This window comes from Colletotrichum phormii (assembly GCF_030913505.1).
Source record: "Colletotrichum phormii strain CBS 102054 chromosome Unknown BDP81scaffold_6, whole genome shotgun sequence".
NCBI classification, from domain to species: domain Eukaryota; kingdom Fungi; phylum Ascomycota; class Sordariomycetes; order Glomerellales; family Glomerellaceae; genus Colletotrichum; species Colletotrichum phormii.
In genome coordinates this window covers 1,280,374-1,299,188 of record NW_026851448.1, presented here as the reverse complement: position 1 = coordinate 1,299,188, position 18,815 = coordinate 1,280,374, and the positions used below count along the sequence as shown (strand labels likewise).

General features: G+C 52.4%; 6 protein-coding genes across 6 annotated transcripts; 1 reads left to right on the top strand and 5 right to left on the bottom strand.

The window, feature by feature from the left end:
• Positions 1-3,487: 3,487 nt before the first annotated feature.
• Positions 3,488-4,753, bottom strand: BDP81DRAFT_392364 (uncharacterized protein; the record flags this gene model as incomplete). Its single annotated transcript, XM_060587697.1, has 5 exons — positions 3,488-3,628; positions 3,683-3,823; positions 3,900-4,337; positions 4,400-4,567; positions 4,691-4,753. The coding sequence occupies 5 exons, from the start codon at positions 4,751-4,753 to the stop codon at positions 3,488-3,490; spliced, it is 951 nt and encodes a 316-aa protein (XP_060447585.1).
• A 1,222-nt stretch (positions 4,754-5,975) lies between these two features.
• On the bottom strand, positions 5,976-7,883 carry BDP81DRAFT_459572 (thiamine pyrophosphate enzyme; the record flags this gene model as incomplete). Its single annotated transcript, XM_060593554.1, has 4 exons — positions 5,976-6,279; positions 6,345-6,874; positions 6,931-7,634; positions 7,697-7,883. 4 exons carry the CDS (start codon positions 7,881-7,883, stop codon positions 5,976-5,978), a joined length of 1,725 nt encoding a protein of 574 aa, XP_060447584.1.
• Positions 7,884-8,341: 458 nt separating this feature from the next.
• Positions 8,342-9,516, bottom strand: BDP81DRAFT_194427 (uncharacterized protein). The gene has a single exon (XM_060582459.1). The coding sequence runs from the start codon at positions 9,435-9,437 to the stop codon at positions 8,799-8,801; it is 639 nt and encodes a 212-aa protein (XP_060447583.1). The 5' UTR covers positions 9,438-9,516; the 3' UTR covers positions 8,342-8,798.
• A 458-nt stretch (positions 9,517-9,974) lies between these two features.
• On the bottom strand, positions 9,975-10,630 carry BDP81DRAFT_314192 (Erv1/Alr family protein; the record flags this gene model as incomplete). Its single annotated transcript, XM_060583974.1, has 2 exons — positions 9,975-10,389; positions 10,512-10,630. 2 exons carry the CDS (start codon positions 10,628-10,630, stop codon positions 9,975-9,977), a joined length of 534 nt encoding a protein of 177 aa, XP_060447582.1.
• A 1,208-nt stretch (positions 10,631-11,838) lies between these two features.
• BDP81DRAFT_459571 (uroporphyrinogen-III synthase) lies at positions 11,839-12,824 on the top strand (the record flags this gene model as incomplete). Its single annotated transcript, XM_060593553.1, has 2 exons — positions 11,839-12,139; positions 12,193-12,824. 2 exons carry the CDS (start codon positions 11,839-11,841, stop codon positions 12,822-12,824), a joined length of 933 nt encoding a protein of 310 aa, XP_060447581.1.
• Positions 12,825-13,733: 909 nt separating this feature from the next.
• BDP81DRAFT_314579 (uncharacterized protein) lies at positions 13,734-14,895 on the bottom strand (the record flags this gene model as incomplete). Its single annotated transcript, XM_060584010.1, has 2 exons — positions 13,734-14,726; positions 14,806-14,895. 2 exons carry the CDS (start codon positions 14,893-14,895, stop codon positions 13,734-13,736), a joined length of 1,083 nt encoding a protein of 360 aa, XP_060447580.1.
• Positions 14,896-18,815: the final 3,920 nt, after the last annotated feature.

The window sequence follows — 18,815 nt, the reverse complement described above, 5'->3', positions numbered from 1 at the left end:
AAGTGAGGTTTACGGGGAGTATTCGCTTATCTCATCCGGGCCGGATGATGAGGATGATGATGATGATGGTAGCGCACCAGGTATGTGCATGAAATCACGGAAAGATGAGTCGACCACAAGCGAAAGGACGTTCGGCGATGAACAGGGCAGAGGGTGAGGGCGTTTGAGAAGCCAGGGGTGTGAAGGTCTGAGTGGGCAGGGCAATGCCAACGATGGAGTGAGTGAAGCTGGTCCACACACGAACCCTTGTTGGCGAGAAAAGACGGTGGTCGTCCGAGTAGAGGTCGGGGCGGCAGCTGTTTGAGCTGGCATGAGTGTCTTCGTACGCCTCAAACGAGAAGACAAGACAGATGAGAGGCACAGGGTAAGCTACGCTACGCAGTTGCATTGCAGCGGTCGAGGCGAGAAGCGAGACATGATGGGCGGGCGGCGCAAAGACCAGGCTCGAGGACATGAGCTTGATGAGGTAGCCAAGCATTGAGGATGACCTTGAGCTGTTCCAGGACAAGTGAGATCGGTCGAGAATAATCCAACGCACGAGATGAACTAATGAGAAGGCGCAACAGGCGAGAGAGCAAGAGGTTGATAGACTAAGGCCCGATGGCTCGGTGGTGACGGGCGAGGCGTCGTGCAAGGAGCAACACACTGGCTGAGTGGGTGGGAAGAGGGAAAGGCGCTCAATGAGCGTGTGAGGAATAAGCGAGAGAGACAACACTAAGAAGCGACGACGTATAAGCTGTCTGCTAACATCCTACCTTGAGCTAAGTACCTACTTTGCCCATGAGGTGCGCAAGGGAGGGAACAAGCGCGCAAAGGTACCAACGGGCACATTATGGACCTCTATGAGCGTGTGTGTGTGAGAGACTGGCACACAAGCGTGCACATACACATACAGCAGAAAGACGGAAAGGAAGAAGGAGAGGGAGGACCGAAAATGTGACTGAAGAGTGTGTGAATGGATCTCACGGACATAGACCGAGAAGAGAGATGAGGTACCGTAGTGTAGATGAAAAAATGTCGGAAAAGGAGAAGACAGGCAGGGGCCAGAGAGGGGCTCTGCAACGCAGGATGCCAACAACATACGAAGGAATGTGCCACTTGGGGTCAAGTCAAGCGAGGTTGCAGATGATGGTCTTTTACTCCCCATGGGAGAGAGAGAGAGAATAAGCGTCGTAGTCTTGGCTATTCATGCAGTGAACCATCTCCACATACGCATAGGTAGCTTACCTATGCAGGCACTGGCAAGTGAGGCAGATAGGTATTCCTGCAACTAGTTAAAAGTAAGAGCAAAGTGTGTGTGTGAGCCAGGGACATCCAGGCTTGTCAATTTTCATCGCGGTGTGAAAAAAGGTTGGATGGTCCGCGATCTGGGGAGGTGAGGTTGGTGAAGAAGTGGAATGAATGGAGGAAATCTATTCGCAGGGTTCTCGTCATGGGATGGGGGCTAGCCTCTAGGTAGGATGGTGACAGGGAACCCCCAGCGAGACTCTGCATCGTCAAGCGAGCCGGGGATTTGTTGATTGGCCGCGATTAAGCGAAACTGGCGGGTCTCGGATCCCCGCCCGCAGCGTCGGGGCGGCCACCACCCACTCACCCACTCTTTCCTCATCTCACATTCTCACATTTCCCACGGATACAGATCCATGCCAACGGATAAACACCTCAAGATTCAAGGATAGCCATGCCCGGTAACCTAGGTGCCTTAAGATGAGATGAAAGCTTTGATACCCCAGATTATGGCCAACTGCCAAGTGTCTACTACGGTGCCTAAGTTTAGGATGAGTATGTTCAATTGACTATCGTGTCCTCTTTCAATACCTATATCTCATGTACGGAGTATGCCGCAAACCATTGAAAGATCTGCCATTTTCAAGTTTCTCCCAGGAACGCTGGCCATATTGGGTTGAAAAGGCATCAGATATGATCCTCGACGCTCACGCAATACGTCGGAAATGCAAGCCCAAGATCCAGCCCGCCAGCGCAGGAACTTTTGCTAGCGTCAAGCCGATTTGGCGAAGCATGCTGATGCAAGTCATACTTGAACTACTGTTTCCTTACTCTCTAGTTGCTGTCACCAGTACTCCGTGCACCTTACACCTCAACGTCGAGGTAGAATTATTTTTACGAGACAGCTGCATTAGATGTATAACGGTCAGACGGTCGCATTATGCAAATGTCAAATCACGCTCGCAATACGAAGATAAGATACCTTGGCTTCCGTCTAAGTAAGAGCTGGCCAAGTGAGGTACGTATATCACCTAGCAGTAGGTAACTAAAAAAAAGACGGGCAATGTAGAAGTTCTGCATCAGACATTTCAAATTCCCCTCACTCAGCCAGGCGGAATCCACTTGCAAAAGGGCTATGCTGCAAAGGCCTGATATTTACATGCACCAGGTTCGTAACAGTAGCCAATGCTAGCTTTCCGGATCGACCTCACGAGGGGGGGCCGCCGACCCCAAGCTCCAACATAATTATTACCAAGGGCCAGCTGACATGATGTGGTGGAAGCGGCCCAAGGGACGGATCTGGATCCCAAATAGAAGTTTTGGAACGTTCCATATGCTGGAGACTCGTCAAAATTATACTGATAAGGCTTAGCGCCGTCATGGTCGCAGATGCGTGCACTCCACACGGCTTACACCTCACTCCACCCCGGGCGCTCGTCTTTCAGCTGCCACTTTTCCACCAACACAACACATCGGTGACCGCATTGCACCCATGTCTGCATCGGTCTCTCCATATCCCATATCACGTTGCAGAAATATCTTGCCAAATTTTCATCGGGCACTCGGTAGAGCTAGGCTAATTGATGGCTCATTCTACACCCAATATCTCACCGGTACGAAATAACCCTATCTGTTCATACTACAGTTATGAAGCCCTGGAATTGCGAGTGTTCATAGCAACTCAGCCCGCATAACATCCGTGCTGGGAAGTATCCCACCTTGTATGATGAGATTCGGATTCAACAATTGTCGCAGTCTATTCAGAAGTTGTTGCGTCCTGTAGGTAGGGAGGGCCAGGAGCCATCGTCAAGGCCAAGGCACCTAACCAATATTGATAGAAGAGCCGGTGCACAAAGGGGATACATAGTACAACATCGAGAGTCTCTATGGATCTATCTCTCGGTGAATTGGAGGGGCCTTATCGGCTTCCTTGCTACACGATGTCTTTACAGGGAACCAGAGGGTGCCAAAGGTCCACCAATTTCAAATGACTGTGCCATGCAAAAGGGTCATTCCCAAGCAGCAAGAGGCAGACAGCAACATGCACCTACATGGGAAGAATGGGTGGAGGAGTAGGGGGCCCATTTCTTAGCAAAATGCAAGTAGGTGAACCACACTCTTCCTCAACTTTTGTCATGTGGTATTCGCAAAGACCGGCTGCCTCTTCGGCTTAGGTTTTCACGAATGTTATTCGATAATTGGTTTCATCGTTTGCATGATTAATGTTCTCAAGTGTACCCTTCACAGCCTTTTACACTACTCACGCTGTCTTGTCTTCACCCTCCTTTGGTGCCGGGCGATTTGCCTTTGCTCCAGGAGACGCCTTGTACAGTTCGTTGACGTTGAGCTTCTTCAAATCATCCCAGTCACTGCGCTCAATAACACTCATGCCGCAGAAACTCTGCAAATCAGTCAGTTGACGCTCGCCAGCTCTATCCTGCTAGTCTCAACTGACCTGGAAAACATCAACAAGTATAACCTTGTCGGCGTTGGTGAGATCGACCTTGTGCCGCGGGCTGACGACGCTGGCGATTTGCTTAATGAGCGTGTCGCGATCAAGCGAGTTGTTGCTGCGTATGGAAGGTCGGATAGCGTACTGCTAATGTGTCAGCGTGAGTCACCCAGTCACGGGTTGTCGTCAATGAACTTGCCGTGCACGCTGGCTTCTCGACCTGTGCGTCACTTTTACCCTCAACCTTCTCGGCATCGCCTTCTGCGGCCTGGGATGTCTCCTCTACGAGATCAAAATGCGCAGCCAGAGCCTTTCTCGCTGCTCGCGCCACACCGTTCTCGGATGCCTTGTCCACAGAGGTGACTGGCGTCAGTCGGTTAATGTACTTGGTCTTTCGCTCCTTGAGATCAGTGCAGACGCTGGCGTCTAGGCACATCTTACGGCAAAGCTCCAAGGGGTCGACGGGGTCTCTTGTCTTCATGAAGAAGACACACTCGATGCCAGCCTTGATGGCCTTGAAGGTACGCTTAGTCTTGCCTTTGTTGACGTCGCTGATACCATCGAGCTCCTTCTTGATAGAGGCCTCGATGTCCTCGTCTTCTTCATCTGATTCGACTTCTTCCCCTGGAGGTACGATGCCGTAGAGTGTCTTGGCGTACTACAGGGCGTCCAGTCGTGTGAGTGAGCGCAAAATGGAAACTACCGGCAGAATCAACGAACCTCGTCGCAAAGTGCGCTGAATTCGCTAATGGACTTTCCATCCATGCCTCTGGCAAAGGTGACCCAGATACCCTTGTCTCCGACTCCAAGGGCTACGCCCTTATCTTGAAGACTGGCGACCTTTGCCTTATGTTGCGGCGTCTGCCATTTACCGGAGCCTTGTCCACCCTAGTTCCTCATCAGCCATGAACTTATATGAGAGGATGGAGACTCTTCTTATAAGCTTGACAAGCCAGGGCCGGGAAGAATGAATTGCGCATTGCACTCTGCAGAAATCTTATGTAAACATACCTTGCTTCTCTTCGCGGGATGGCCACCGCCACCACCCGACTGCTTCCTCTTTGCGTCTGTCATTTCGTACGAACTTTACGAGCTGCCGCTGTGAAAAAGAAGAAGAAAAAAATGCTGCTCGGTTATGAATCGCTGCGCCTGCGCCTTTGTGAGCTGTGAGTATGGAAATTGTGGCTTGTGGGATGGCTGAGAAAGAAGCTTGGTGTGTTGTGCAAGGTAGCTAGAAGGGGTAAAAATTGTCACACCGCCCTGAGGCAAGAAACCAGACGAGCTGGACCCGCTATGCCTCCTGGCTTCTTCCTGCACCTCAGCTTGCAAAGTATTTCCTCATCAACCAGGCGACGTCAATACCCATCAATTTAATGTTCATTGATTGAAGCTTATGTGTTGCCGTGAAGAATTCAGCGTCAGAGGTCTCTGGAACGGGCGTCGTGTTGTTTGGACCTTTGGGCCGGACCATTACCAGCATACGCCATGAAAATCGTAGTTTGCAAGCCAACATACGATTCGGGCATGTTTTCTAAAACTTCATTTCACGACATCTCACTTAAGCACTGTGACGAGGGCATTTATCCAATGTCACCAGTCGCAAGACTTGACTGTCCCGGACCCAAAGTGGGTGGGAACGCGGAACGATGCCACCCGAACATATATCAAATTACGTCAACTTCATCTCGTCTACTCTTCGAGTACTAGAGACAAGGCTACTAGAAAGAGAAGTCGCGCCCATTATCCAATTGCTGGCTATAATCTAGCATCGATAATCAGGCAAGCCAAAATGACAATAAAGAGACAAAACTTGCACAGGTCCCTGCAAACTTGGGACGCAGACCGGAGATCGACGTGTGCCGAGCCTATCATATTTGTATTTATCTTCTATGTTATTGCTGATTGCTCGGGCGTAAAGCGGTGCTCGATACAACAAACCCCCCTTCGTCCTTTTCTTTTGGCCATCTTCAATACTTGGGCCCTGATTCAGTGGAGGCAAAGACCCTTAATCGCAAGATAAGGACGAGGTGATACACTGGAAGAGTGCGTCCAATGTCTGTAAACGACGAGGCAGAAATCCATCACAACTTAATGATAGCGGGTGCACAAGAATAACCAAACATTCATCTAGTTCATGTATACTCTAGCAGTAGTTCCACTACGTTTTGAAAACCAAAAATCTAACACCATAGACGATTATAGAACCAAAACATTACTTCTAGCCATGCGCCGGGAAACCCTTTTCCTGCGCCAAGGAAACAAAAACCCTATTCTATGACAGCATCGTTACCGTCTCTTACTCGACCTTTGCGTTGTTTCTAGCGCTGGCCTCGGCAGTCATGATCAAGGCTCTCGGCGCATCCTCCTTGGGGAGGTAGAGCTCGACGAACTGCAGTGTTGTGGGGTTATTGAACTCCTTGTCGGTCAAGAGCTTCTCGAGTTCGTCCTTTGTCTTGACCACGAATTTCTTGGCTGTCTGCTCGGTGCCGCCGAACACTGTCGCAAGCTCCTTGTACTGCCACTGGACAATGTCGTTGTACTCAGCCTCCATGCCGTGGATGAAGCGCTCGATGGTGTATCCATCGTTGCAGATGACGAAGCTATGATACAACGTTAGCATGAAATCCTTACAGCTGGTACGAGGGAATGGCAGGTTTCAACTCACATTGTCGTCTTCAAGCCATGGCGCAGCATGGTAGTGACCTCCTGGGCCGTAAGCTGGAATGATCCGTCGCCGACGAAGAGAATCGTCCTACGATCCTCTCCCGCGTCCTTGGCAGCGAGAGCCGCACCTTGGGCAGCACCGACAGACCAGCCGATGCTTCCCCAGAAGACCTGACTCAAAGCCGTAACTCCAGCGGGGAACTTGGTGTCCCAGATACCGAAGTTGGCCGTTCCTGTCTCGGTGACGACGATATCGTTCTCGCGAAGGTAGTTGCCAACGCGAGGCCACAAGTAAGCCTGAGTGATGGTTTGCGAGGGGTCCGAGTTGGGGCTGGGCACTCTGTTGATGACCTCGGGTGATGTGACGACGGAAAGCTGGCCCAAGTCGAGACGCTCAGTGACCTTGCGGAGGACTCCGCGCATGGTGATGCCAGGGTACTCAGAGTATCTGACTCTCATGTGTGTGCTGTGGAAGTCGATAGTGTTCAGCTGTGATGTCCTGTAAGAGAATCCAGCGGTGTTGAAGTCGCTCTGTAATACTGTTAGTGGCCTGTCTTTGAATATTGGTAGTGTGTGGATTAATTTACCTTAAGACCACCAATGGACAAGATCAAGTCTGAAGACTCGAGTCGCTCACCCACGTCGGGCTGCGAAGCGGTACCGGCGTATACACCACCATAGTTGGGATGAGTCTCGTTAACGGCACCCTTTCCCATGGGTGTTACGAAGACAGGAATCTTTGTCTTCTCAAGTAGGGCGTGAACCTCAGGGAGAACGCGGTGGCGGATGGCGCAGGCGTCAATCAGCATGACGGGCTTCTTGGCGCTGTGAAGGGACTTGAGGATAACGTCAACGACGTAGTCCTCTCTGTCGGGATCGTTGGTGGCCTCCTCGAGGTCGATGGGCGTGGTCAGGCGCTGGCCCTCGATCTTCTTCTGAACCATATCGGTGGGAAGCATAATGTAGACGGGACGACTGCGGATCCAGCACTCTCGGAGAGCATGATCGATCTGGTTGGCGATCTCGGCGGGGTTGTTGAGGCGGGCAACATCGCATGAAACTTGAGAGCTCATGTTGGAGAAGACGTTGAAGTCGCCATTGCCAAGGGTGTGGTGCAGGAGCATGCCGTTCTTCTGGGAGATGGTGGAGGGGCAACCGACAATGTGTACGACGGGGATGTGTTCTGAGTAGGCACCAGCAAGAGCGTTGATGGCGGAAAGTTCACCAACACCGAAGGTGGTGATGATGGCAGAGATGCCCTTGACACGGGCGTAACCATCGGCAGCGTAGCCTTGAAGAAAGTCAGCTCGTCGAAGCTTACTTAGTATCTTGCTAGATTGTAGGGTTGCTTACCGGCATTGAGCTCGTTGACATTGCCAACCCATTTCAAGTCGCATTGGGGAAGATAGTCAAGGGCAACGAGGTTGAAGTCACCGGGAAGACCGTGAACGGAGCGGACTCCGAGCTCGTGAAGCCTCTTGAAAAGGTATTCGACGACGTCAACAGGCTCTATGAGCCCTTGAGTTCTGATATCAGCCATGCTTGAATTGGTGTGTGAGCAGCTGATAGTGTATGAGGGGTAGCTCTGGATGCTGCCTCTAGTGTTTGTTGGAGGGATGCTTTGTATGTGTAGATCTGGAATGAAGAAGGAGAAAAATAATTCCAAGTCAAAGCCAGAGGCGTATAGACTTATATCAAAGTCAACGACCTGTGGAGATGGCGATGTTGTTGATGTTCCCAGTTGGACTCGGACTCACTCGAGTCTCGGCATCAGTGCATGGGTCGGCCAGGATCGTCAAGTCAGACCACTGGCCATTGCAGATTGAAACAACAGGGTCATCGGCGATGGGCGACAGCTCATGTAGCTCCATTTTCGTATAAGTGACAAGATACTAAGAGCCAGCGAGGCGGCTGAAGCGCAGTGGGTACCGGGTCTCGGCATGCCACGGGCTCTATCAAGATTTGGGTGAAAAGGGACCAAGATTGGGTCCTGGCACCAGACGGAAAAAGACGCGAGATGATAGCGTTGTTACCCGTCGTAGTGCGGCTCAGAATACGGTAGAAGGCGAGCAGACAACGGTGTATTGCACCGAGTAAGGAGACACAGTCAACGGTGATGTAATGGAACACGCCACAGGTTGCGGTCACCAATACACCGGGCTCAAGCCGGACTAGACCGGGGGGCTCCGGATGTGAGGTGAGGTGAGGTGAGGTCCCAGATATCTGAGGGAAAAAAGGATTTATTTTGGTACCCTGTCACTATTCGACATAAGGCAACATTTTACGGATAGTGAGACAATGGAATGGGACGATAATAAAGTTGCTCGCGTTCAGGGCAGAACAGGGAAGAAGGTGTGCGTATCCGTACTGTGCATCCGTATCCGTACGTGGTTTGTGGGTCCTTTGGGAGAGAGAGTGCAGAAGAGAAAAGTGACAGTTCTGGGCAGCATAAGGCCTAGAACACGTCAGGACCAACCGACCCTTGTTCCTGCCCGTGAGGCAAGCCCGCTGCCCGGCTGGCAACTTGGCGAGGTACGCAACCGTTGACAGCATGGGATCTGCGCCCATCTCGTCGGGATTCTGCGGCGTGCCATGCTGTCTCCCACCCTCCCACGCTCCTTATCCGTACGAATTCACATTTTAGCCGAACTTGGAACCTTCGCATCCTGCTTTGAGCCAACATAAGACCATGACATGAGCTTGGAACCTCAAGGATCAGCGACGATGCACTGTTACGACTCAGACAGTTCCATGGGGGTTGTAGCTTCACTTCCGGTTTTCCCTGACCGCCCCTTCTTGTTGTTATCGTACGCAAAAGGGGGGAGGGGAGGGAAAGGAAAGAGGCGCACCATTCGACATGATCTGATGTTGGGCCCAGCCTATCGGCCCTGCTACGGCGCAACGGCCCAAATAAACCGCAAGTACATAGTGCATCCATCGTGCGCCTGTAAGCTGCGGAGCCGGGCCCGGGACCCGCTACGCTTGACTTCGGGCCGCCGCTCGAAGACCGAATTATATCGCGGCGCCACTCGGAGGAATTACTTGGGCCCAAGGTCCGAAGCTGAGGGCGGCCGAAGAGAACGACTGACTTCATCCCTTAATTTTTTTATTAGTTTTTGAGCAAGTTTCCCCAACAAAATACTTGATCAACTATCAATTTGACAGACCAGCTCCAACACTGGCCTATTCCTCCTGCCCGGCAGGATCCTGCAAATATCAGATCATGTTTTGAGGATCAGCAATGGCCAATGGGAGAAGCATGACGAAGATCTGCATGCATGAGTTTCTCCAACGACAGGAATCTGTCATTCATGATCTCAACCACCTGCAAGCAACGACGCCCAATTCTTGGCAAGTAGTGTGCCGCAAAAGTAAAGTCTTACAAGCAACCTCTTACGGGCAATCCTTTACAGATAGTCTGCTTGTTTCACTTTTGTTCTATGTGGAGGGTATAGTATTCTACATGCGGTTCAGCATGCTGTCTTGCTTTGCTGCCGCTGGGAGAGTTGCATCGTCTATCAGTGTCCAACACCCGTAGCCATGTTCGCGATATTACTGCGTGTGCCCGTCGCCTTTGGCCGTTTTGTTTTGTACACATTTATACATTTCGGAATTTCGAACCGCGTCGCTTTTAATCACAGCGACCGTCTTTCCAGCCCGTCCGCCATCGCTCTTCCCATTTGCTGCAGTCAAACTCCTTCTTGCCCAGCTTCCGATTGACCTCGTTGTGCGCCTCGCACAGCCAGTTCCCAAACTCGCTCCGCCCCTCAACTCGAATCTGTTCCTTTTGTATGTATGTTTGGAAATCTTCGGCGCAAACCCAGCAAGGGTACAGCTTGGAAAATAATCTCATGAAACCTCGGAGGTCGTCTTTCTGGGTGGGAGAAGGCTTTTCGGGGTACGTCGCGGCGATCGAGTGTAGCAGTTGCCAAGTGCCTCGTCCGAGGGCTTCGACGTCCGGGGGACAGTCGTCAACAGGCGCCGAGGTCACCGGGGTTGCTTTCTTCACCGAGCCGCCCATCTGGGAAGCCCAGCTCGAAAAGGCGCTCTTGGATGAACAAGACCGACATCTGAAGGTAACCCATGTCAGCTGTAACTCTGGGAAGGGAGCACGCACGGATCGGGCCAATGCCGACACATCGCCGCTGAGATGGACTTGGGAACTTACGGCTTGCCATCTGGGCCCAAGACCATTCCCTTTGGTAAAGGCTTGGGCTGCTCAGCTGCCGCCGTCACCGCGGGGGCAGTGGCGCTGCTTAATTGAGGGTCTCGCTCGGCGTCGGCCATGACGGTACTGCTGTGCGAGATTTTCGCCCTTGTCGCGAGAAGCGAAGCCAATATCGACGGGCCCTATAGAAAGAGAATGGATGCGACAAGGGACTTGAATGGGGTGATCTACCAAGTGCGCGCGATGTCGGACAGTCTACAAGTTTCGGTTGGGAGGAATTTGTAAGCTGGTGGACTGTGACGATTGAATGTTCATGGCGGACCGTTATCGATAAGCCATCAATTTGCGAGGTGCCTGAGCGCCTCAAGTCAGGTAGGCAAGCCACTAAAGGTAAGGTACCAAGATCGCAAGGCACTAAGTGTTCTCGATCTGAAATCCCAAAGTGATGATGCCGGGTCCACGGATGGCCGGCTCCCGTCGGCAAGCGCCGGGAGAGCTCCGATGTGTGACACCCGGTACCTGCAATGGGGATTTAGTCTGGGTTGGTTTGGACCTTGGTGTGGCGTGAGGCGAGAGTCTCACGGTTTACGGATACCAAATGCTGCAATCGGCGCCTTACCGGAGGATCCGCTGTTCAATCGATCCCACGCCATCCGCAAGGTACCGAAGAGATGAGGTGGGGTGTTTCTTGTCTCTGAGCCGCATGGCAGTCATCCAAGGTCAACCCATTTGGTGACCCTGGCAGCTGTCTTTTCGGACCGTCGAAATGCATCCATGACCCGGGAGTTATTGCAGGAGTATCCGTAAGGCAAGGTATGAATAGTTCCACTTGATCCCAGCCACTGGGTGCTCTCTACTTATTGCCACTCGGGAGCAGGCCATGTGTCTGTGTATTCTCCGACAACCCCCATTTAAATCTCCTGAGCGGGTGATTTGTACTTGACGGTGTTTCGCAAATCTTATACGAGGAACTCGCCGAGATGCTGTATTACTTCGTTGAATATGCGTTGGACCTGAGATTGGCCTTGAAGTAAAGAATGGCGATGAAGGCGAGTCGCTGAATGGGGGGTTTTTGTGTAAGTGAACTGGCACTGACTTACCTAAGACAGTACGTAACTCTATTCCAGCTAAATTCACCCTTCAGCGGGGCATCATCGCTCAATGCGATAATGCCATAACCGTTGTGCTAGCGAAGTCAACTCCGAGGAAGCGTACCTAGCTGAGCGGCAGATCGCCACCGTTGATATTCAATGAATTCGAGACGACCAACTGTTTAATTCATCCGACCGCTTGATGGGCGACGCATAATACCGCAACGATATTCGCCATGGCTCAGAACCCCTCAGCAACTCCAGTGGCCAAGGTGCCCGTCCTGCTTCTCAAGACCAAATCAACCCCAGGCGATTCATACGAGGACCTACTCTCACGTGAAAATGACGGGTATGCCTTTGAACCAGCTTTTGTCCCGGTCTTACACCACACCTTCCAGGAACAGGGCATGACGACGGTGAGGGACGTCTTGCAGCACCGTGGCATCAATGCTGGCACCGACGCCTCTTATGGCGGTCTCATCTTCACCTCGCAGCGAGCGGTGGAGGCATTTGCCAGCCTGGTAGATGAAAGAAAGGGTCAGTCCGTGTCGTAGATGAGCATGAAGGGCATAGCTGACCAGATTTGACAGGCACTGAAGAAGACTGGCCCCATCTCCAGGACGTGCCAGTCTACAGCGTTGGCCCAGCCACCACACGAGCTCTCCAGTCCACCTCACAGCATGCCCCGTTGCAGATCTTCGGCGAGCACACGGGCAATGGCGATGCCCTGGCCAAGTACATCCTGGACCATTACGGCCAATGGTACCAAGGACGGCCGACGAAGCCACCGCTTCTCTTCCTCGTCGGCGAGCAGAGACGGGACATCATCCCCAAAACCCTCATGAACACCAAATTGCCCAGCGAACAAAGGATCCAAGTGGATGAGGTCGTGGTCTACGGCACAGGCGTCATGGAATCTTTCCCTCAAGACTTTGAGAATCACCTGAAAGCCACCGAGGACCGGCCGACGCGGTGGGTGGTTATCTTCTCCCCGACTGGCTGCGAAGGCATGCTGCGCGGGCTCGGAATGCTGGACGAGTTCACGGGTAAGGTCAAGAAAGACGGGCTGGAGGGGCGAAAAACATTCATTGCAACGATTGGCCCGACGACGAGGGACTATCTGAGACGAACATTCGACTTGGATCCAGATGTTTGTGCAGAAGAGCCAAGTCCAGCAGGCGTTCAGCGAGGCATCCTTGACTTCATGGGAAAGCATACATGACATCTTTCCGTCAATATACAGAACTGTTAAATGAACCGCCCAGAGTGACAATTGAACAACAAGGAGACCGACCGTAGGGTGTGCGCTGCAGCCACTGCCTACGATGATCTGATTTCAAGTGTGAATACTCGGTGACCTCAGCCCGTTTCCCTTCTCGAAAGCCGCCAGCGCATACAGATAGCCTCAGCTAATTGAACCGTCTTGAACTCTCACACCGGCAGTTAACAATTACTCAGAGCCCCCGGACCGACACTAGGAGTTCAGACGTAGGCTGAGGTGCAGTAACAGAGTATAAGACGTTACACGGGCACACACGATGAAGCGGACGGAACCTGGTATGGGGCTGAAAGTACGTTTTGATTGGCTGCATGTCCATTAAAATCGAGACGCGACCCACACGCGTCTTACGCGCTCTCCTAAGCTTTCGACGCGTCGCAAACCAGGACGCGTTGAATGCTACACGGTCCACAAGGCCCAACCTGGGGGCCTTTTGGATCCATTCTTAACCGTGACAAAAAAAAAGTTGGTCAAAAAGACACAGAAAAACAGGCTTCTACATGTGAAGCATTTGCTGAGCCGGGAACATACAATTGCCTCACACTCATTCCGATTTGGCGCTCTCAACGCCTCAAGTTCCTTGCGTGGTCCTACGCGTGAAATGAATATCAAAGGCTCAAAAGAATTTTTTCGTAATACCGTCTCCTTGTCGAGGTAATGTTGCTTATAATAAAGCTATTCGTGTCCCTCGGGAAAGAAATTGCGGACAGAGACGGGGGGTAGAATCTCCGCTTTTTGCGTAGGTTACGCCGGGGCCGACATGGCTAGCGTTTGGTATCATTCAAATATAAAGTGTTGGTGATAATGGTGACGAGGAGAGAGCCACAAGGCGCGTCTGTTATGCATCTCTCTTTAAGCCAGGGGCTCATCGAACGTCAATCGTCTCCTAGCTAGACTGACGGGAGTCCTTGCCGAGGAGAGAGCGACGGGTGTCTTCCATGCCTTTTGGGCAGGACTAGGCGTGATGTTGACAAAATCTGCAAAGTCAAAGCCTTGCCCGGGTGTGTTGGGAAACATGTTGCCGCCGCCTGGAGTGGTCATGTGAGACGAAGGCAAAGTCATGTCCCGACTGACCTTCGGAGGAGGCGTCGAAGGAGGCTCCATCCTGGTCTTGGCCGAAGGGACGGCGGGTGACGGAGAAGCAGCCAGGTACAGCAGAAGGTCGGCGCCTTCTTGGCCGGATTTGACGGGTCCACCGTTGGCACCTTGGTCTCTAGTACGGCGATTGGGCAACACCCGGTTGCGCATTGGTGGTGTTGTAGGAGGTGAAGACCGAATATTCGTGGCCCTGAATGACTGCACGGGGAGGAGATCGTCTTCGTCGTCCGAGGCTGCCGCAAAGTTTGGCGATACTAGGTCGTCTGCCAGTCTTCGAGCCCCTTGAAAGAATGAAACATCGGGACCAGTAGATGTAGTGAAGTGCTGCTGTCTCCTAGGCTTAATCGGAGACGACTGCGCCAGCTGATGGCTCTCTTTCCACGAGGTATGACCGTGCAGCGACTTGATGGGGGTAGGGGAAGAACGATAGCGTTTGCTCGGACTAGACGATGGACAATCGAAAGAGGCCATGTAAGTGCGCTTGCGATGACCGGTGCTTCCGTTGCTAGAGCCGATGGCGTCGGAAAAAAGGGGGGCTTTCAGAGGAGAGCTCATGAGGGTTCTCGTGGGATATGGAAGATCGGAGGCGCTCGAAGAGGAGTCGGACAAGAGGTCGCCCTCGGCTAAACGCTTCCGTCGCAGTTCCTCCTCATACTTTGGTTCGATGGTATCGAGTGTCAGGTCTTCCCAACCATGCTTGGTTTTGAATTGGGCCAGCGCGAGTCGGTTCTGTAATCTTCGGGCTATCTGGAAGATTGTTAGGTTCAGCGACTTATTGCATTGTGAGATATGCTGCGGCCTTTGCCACGGCCCTTTGTCGACATACCTTGCTAACCTCCACCCGCTTCAAGACCTTGTCCGCCACCTCTTCGGGCTGTTGCTTCCACACAGAAGACATAACTTGGAGGCTGGGCATGCAGTATTCCGTGGATTATGTTGACCGTATGGTTGGATGAGAACAGGCCCTTCTTCTCTAATCAATGCGATCCGAGGGCAGAGTGTAGGAAAACGAAGCGTCGTAGCCGTCGGTTGCCGCCTGCTATGGGTAAAGCGGGGGAAAGGAGGATGTTGGGTGACGGGAGTCAAGTGCAAAGGTCCGATCGTTGACCTGGGGGTGAGACCTTGAGAAGCCCGTAGCAACCAACGGTCAAAGGAATGGTGGATGAGGGGTTGAATCGTTCTTCTGGAATGCGTGGGAGGAGAGAGTGTGTGCAACAGCAGAAGAAGAATAAGGGTGTATGTGTGCGTCTTCAAGACAGAATCAAGGTAGGAAGTAGGAAGTTTTCCAAAGTCGAAGTCATGCACTGCGTCGTTGAGATTTTGCGGTGGAGGAGGATGGCAACGAAAGAACCTGGCTGGACGGGGAGAAAGAGGAAAGTTCGGATTGAGTGGTGTTTCCACCGGGTCAGCTGGCAAACGTAGCGCAGTGAGTGGCCCGGTCTCAGCGGACAGAGGACCCAGACGGGAAGTAAAATTCACCTACAGCCCAGGGCAGTGGAAGACACTGGACCCAACCAGACCCGTGGGCCACCTGCCGCTGCCGCTGCCGCTGGGCCCCTCTGAGTCTGCAGTCTGCCCGGGCACCCAGGTTTCCCATCCCATTGACGTGGAAACGAAGCGCCAAACGCCGGATCCAGGGCACCTCATACTACCCATCTGCCTGTCTACCTTAGGTATCCGTACTACCATCTGCCATCTGCCATCACCAGACTCTTGCTCTGGAAAGAACCTAAGGTAAGGTATCGCTAGTGGAGTGCTGTTTCGTGAGGTCGCCCGGACCTGCCCGTTCCTAAGGTACCTCAAAGTAAAGCCAGGTAAGGCACCTTAGGGAGGAGGCATTACATGCGTATCATGCTCGGTATACCTATTTGCATTCGATCTTGACTCCTAGGCAAGTCACATAGTGCACCTTGGGTAGGAGGACACACCCCCGTCGAGCTGAATGCCGATAAGGTAGGTAGCCTGTGTTGCCCCTTATGGCCAGCCATAGTAAGGTGTAGGTACCTTAGGCGCCTTGAGATGGGGAGGTCATGCTGAACTTCAGGTCCACGGATAGGTTCTACCACCAAATCAGTCCTATCCTTCGGGAGGTACCTTAGGTAGGTAGAAACCTTGGCACCTACCTTAGTTAGCTGTTCGTTGTCGAGGCCCGGGCAGAAGCGAGTGCGCGTGGATCAGAAACGCCTTACCACAAACGGATGCCAGGTTTCCCTACGACGGGTTTGCTCATCTAACTTGCACTTGTCACGGCAACTGAGGCGAGGGCGGGACCAAATAATTTTTCGTCCTGGTTGCCGACCTTATACTACCCGTACCTTGAAGCTTATTCAGAAACCGAGTTCGTGCTCGCCTTTTCGGTTCTTCGAAAAGCTCATCTAAAGGCTGATTTGATGTCCTATCCTGATGCATTGGTCATGTAGCGCGGAAGCAGGACCAAACACTTGGCTGACCAAAACTGCAAGTCTTGATCATACGCCTCACAAGACGTTGCTCTGTACCCTTTTTCATTCGAATTGTTGGTTACTAGTACTGCTGTCCGAAGACCATGGAGGGCATGGGACTCACTGTTGGCCATATGAGTATCCTTACGTCGTGGTCACTGGAATGGATGTCACTGGAAACGTCGTTGCGTTCCAGACCTTGTACGGAGTATGGGCATGAGACTGTCCAGCATTCCCGTCCGTGGATTCCTTCAAGATACCGTTGGCAGGGCACTCGTCTACCAATCACACATGCGGGCAATACATGCAACAGAGGCGCCCATGTGCCGAACCGGGCAGCCTCTGTCCGAATGGTAGTGACAAGTAGGCTGTCATTTCCCCATTGCTCCAGGAGCCCAGGGGCCAGGAAGGAAAAATCAATTAAGACCCCTGTCGTTGCTAACAGCTCCTTGGGCGCCTAACCACGCACACCACGCGTAAGCTAGTGAGTTCACTCTGCATCCCAGGCTCGTCAATCTCTCCCTGCCACCCCATTTACGACACCGAGTTAAGACATGCGTGGTTGCTCGAGCCTCGAGGGACCAACGAGCGTCCCTCGCGGGGTGAAATCAACCAGGTCTTGGGGACGAGTTGGATGCCACTGAGAAGAGAAGTAACCGCGAGAAGCCAGTCTCAGCACACCATTGTTGCCTTCTCTACAACCGAGAAGTGATGTCTGAACTCGCATCAGCCAACGTGTTTGTTCAACGACTGGGTACCTTCGGTAACTGTACCCTAACTGCAGAAACGATGACGGGAAAAAGTTGTTCGTGATGGTAGACATCGCCAAACGCACATCGCTTTCTCATGCTTGCAGGGTCAAGAAGCAGAACGTCATGCGGTACGCTGTCTGCCGATCATGAGAATACGAATGCCCGACGGACCTGATTCCGTATAATGTGCCTTCTAGTTGGTGGAGATAACTGGAGATCAAGACATGCGTCAGGTGATCTTGGACGGATACGTAACTACTCCGTCATAAGGTATTACTACGAGTAATAAAACGGATGGTCAAACCCCTCTAAGCGAGTATCTATCTTAGGAGGATATTGCCTTTACTTATGCACCAGGTGAATGTGGTACCCGACTATCGAGGGTAGAGTATGGATATACGAATAGCTGCAAGCAATTGAACTTTTCACGGATGGGAAAATGCCCATCTCCCACATCCTATTGTGCTTTCGGCGATACGACAGGTATGCAGACTTGCAGAATAGTGCAGGGAGGAAGAGTCTAGGTGGTAGCTGCAGCATGCGCCTGACAGGGGGCCACAACCAAGATAATTCGGACAAGCAGGAGATTCTCTCTCTCTCTCTCAAGTCTCAACTGATTTCTACATAAATATCGGAAAAGACTGACGCAGCACGGCCGCTCCCCCTCTTCTAAGTTCTCCCGCGCTGCCCACTTTGGCCAAAAATAAAAACCAACAGGCCACGCAGTGGGCTTGCGGGCTGCGTAAGTCGGATCGACAATCAATGGCAATCGACACAGCTAGTGGGTACCTATTGTCAGGTACCCGAAGCCACCATCAACTACTCCGTACGGATACTCCGTACCAAACGTTGATCTTTGCCGCCGTTCCAACCGAATTTGGGTGCAAGAAAGGGAAGAGGAACCCTCGCGAATACAGGCTGAAGCCACACGTCCTTGCTAGAAGCTATCAGTGTGCTCCTTACCAGGTGCTGAGCGAGAGCGTCTGCAAATAAGGAAGGTGGATGGAACAGATGACAAGACGCGGCGAAGTACTCGAGTTCCACGTCTGCCCGGTATTTCTATCGTCGGGCAACGGGCATGCGGCCACCGGGATGATACCCAGATCCAAACGCTACCTACATTCAGAGCTGCCAAGCAACCAACGTACAGATCAAGAGAACTGTTCTACCTGCAAGATTTGGATACGTTAGCTTCCAGTGGCCGCCCATCCGTACCTTGCCGTGCTTGCGTGCTAGAGGTGTGTGTGGCATGTCGCAACGCCGCTGGTGGTGAGTGGTGAGTGGTGGTGACTGAATTCCTCATCTCGATCACACCTTTCCATTTCGACAGGTGGATCCACCCGCTCGGCGACACCCCGGTCCTTGCCGCCCGGGCCTGTCGAGTGCCTGCCCTGCCATGCTGATAGCGGGCCTGGCACAGCCACAGCCTGCAGTCAATCAGCCGCTATCAGGTTCGGGAACCTGGCACGCCTGGCTGATGTTCTGGAGGGGTTGTCTTTTGTCGATACTTGTGCATACCTTAGTACAGACACCTATTGGTTTCCTGCTAGCCGCACTTGTTTGCGTGGTGTTGACGAAGACTATGACGCTAGCCTCCAAATACAAATCCCATTGCAAGTCGCCCCCACTTCCGTTGGCTGGGC

What these genes read in the sequence shown, in the direction of transcription:
- BDP81DRAFT_194427 (XM_060582459.1), bottom strand. Translation starts at nt 9,437, where the DNA reads ATGAAGTCAGTCGTTCTCTTCGGCCGCCCTCAGCTTCGGACCTTGGGC.